This window comes from Scomber japonicus, chromosome 14 (assembly GCF_027409825.1).
Source record: "Scomber japonicus isolate fScoJap1 chromosome 14, fScoJap1.pri, whole genome shotgun sequence".
Lineage (NCBI taxonomy): Eukaryota > Metazoa > Chordata > Actinopteri > Scombriformes > Scombridae > Scomber > Scomber japonicus.
The window spans coordinates 3,777,107-3,779,606 of NC_070591.1; the positions used below are offsets into that span (position 1 = coordinate 3,777,107).

The following is a 2,500-nucleotide window of genomic DNA, read 5'->3' on the forward strand; positions in this document are numbered from 1 at the left end:
AAAGGAGGGATGGGAGGAATAGAAAAGTTCCTGAATTTTTCCAAAAGTCTTTTTTAATATTGAATAATTTAAATCACATTTCTCTGCATATATATTTTATTTGTGTTACTTTAATTGTTTGAATACATAAATAAATAAACTAACTTTTTTAAATGCAGAACAGCAAATAATTCATCCTTAACATTAGTTTGGCTTTAATTTGATTGTTAGTTTAAAAAAGTTCCTTATGTTCATCTGACATCCTTTCTGAATATTGAATGATTATTATTTATTTTATTAACAGTCATATGTATTTTATTTTGTTACTTTAATTGTTTGAATATATAAATAAATAAACTACCTTTTTAAAATGCAGAACAGAAAATTATTCATCCTTAAAATACAGTTTATTGAAAATGTCTGATGTCATACTCTTTAATGTGTACTAGCCATCTTTGAGTACGTATGTGGTACAGCAGTTTTTTTCTAAAGTTTATATTTATATATATTTAAATGTTATATATTTACTTTGAAGTGGTGGAGAAATGAGGGTTTTGTTCCTCAGAAGAAGAGGAAGTAGATAGTTGGTGTGTAATCTGTGTTTTTCTTTGGTAAAAAAAAACAAAACACAGATTACACATGTTGGCATTTAGATATCGTCATCATGGAAGAAACTGATAAAGGACTTTTATTTTGAAAGTCCAAGAAGTCTAACAGGAGAAGAACAGATAATCCTATTGATAATCAGTCACTGTGTTTATAAGCAGAATAAAGTCAGTGTGTGGACAGGAAGTGGGAGGTGATGTGACTCAGTGTGTGTGTGTGTGTGTGTGTGTGTGTGTGTCTACTTCCTGCAGAGCGCTGTGGATCAGTTTCATCAGACAGGAAGTGCAGCATGCGGGGGCTCTTACCGTACGGTGGAGTCGTTCTTGTTGTATCCTTCGTACTGAGCAGCTTTCTGCAGAGCGTTCATGTCGAGCTCAGGACTGCCACACACCAACATCTCCACTTCCTCCGGCCGCAGCAGCTGCATCACACACACACACACACACACACACACACACACACACACACACACACACACACACACACACACACACACACACACACACACACACACACACACACACACACCATCATTATATATTACACACGTGACCCACAACTATGATTTAAGCTTCAGTTTCATAAATGAGAAAATAAAAGCATAAAAAAGAGAAACTACCAAAATTAATAATTAATACATAAAACTAAAACAAGGCTGCTGTTTTTTCTTTCCTTCCTTCCTTTTTTCCTTCCTTCTGTCTGTCTTTCCTTTCTTCCTCCCTCCTTGTTTCCTCCCTCCCTCTTTCCCTCCTTTCCTTCCTCCCTCCCTCCCTCCCTTCCATCATTCCTCCCTCCCTCCTTCCTTCCTACCTTCCATCCATCTTTCCTTCTGTCTGTCCTTCCTTTCTTCCCTCCCTCCATCCTTCCTCCCTCTCTCCCTCCTACCTTCCTTCCTTCTTTCCCCATCCTTCCTTCCTCCCTCTATCCTTTCCTTCCTTATTCCTACCTCCTTTCCTTCCTCCCCCCTCCCTCCTTCCCTTCCTTCTATCCCCCATCCTTCCTTCCTCCCTCCCTCCTTTCCTTCATTCAGCCCTTCTTTCCTTCTGTCTATCCTTCCTCCTTCCCTCCCTTCCTTCCTTCTTTCCCCTCTCTCTCTCTCTCTCTCTCTCTCTCTCTCTCTCTCTCTCTCCCTCCATCCTTCCTCCTTTCCTCTATCCTTTCCTTCCTCCCTCCATCCTTCCTCCCTCCCTCCCCCTTCCATCCTTCCTCCCTCCCTCCTTCCTCCCTCCCTTCCATCCATCCTTCCTCCCTCCCTCCCTTCCATCCATCCTTCCTCCCTCTCTCTCTCTCCCTCCATCCTTCCTTCCTCCCTCCCTCCTTTCCTTCCTCCCTTCCTTCCTCCCTCCCTCCCTCCCTCCTTTCCTTCCTCCCTCCCTACTTCCCTTCCTCCCTCCCTCCCTCCTTTCCTTCCTTATTCCTTCCTTCCTCCCTTCCTCCTTTCCTTCTTTCTTCCTCCCTTCCTTCCTTGACTTGAGGACAACAGGAGGGTTAAAAACACCATAAACACATTTATTATAGCTCGGCTTTTCCTATTGTGACCCACAGTAAAAGACGAAAAAAGGAAATATAATGCATTTTTTAAAATTTTTGTGCAGCTGATAAACATTTTTATATATTTGCAAATGTAGAAAATTGACCTATTTTTTTTTAAGTATAAAAAATGAGCACTGAAACATTATAATAGTATCAGTATTAGTATAATAGTATTCATCATAATCAGTTACATTTACTCCTGAATCATAAAGTAGAGATTGTAAATGTCTTTTTTCTATAAGAGTAATATTAGTATTTTAACTGATGGGGTATTTATGAATGAGAGCTGTAGAGAGTAATGATGAGTCAGATTATAACCAGTAAATATGACACATAATAAATATTACCATGACATAAAACATGATAAAACGTCATTTAACTG

At 39.5% G+C, this 2,500-nt stretch overlaps 1 protein-coding gene across 1 annotated transcript in view; it reads right to left on the reverse strand.

Annotated features, from left to right (window-relative positions):
- hectd2 (HECT domain containing 2) overlaps nucleotides 1-2,500 on the reverse strand; it is a 37,035-nt gene that overhangs the window by 6,304 nt on the left and 28,231 nt on the right. The window contains 1 exon segment of the mRNA XM_053333561.1: nucleotides 891-1,006. Coding sequence (XP_053189536.1) covers nucleotides 891-1,006 — 116 coding nt within the window.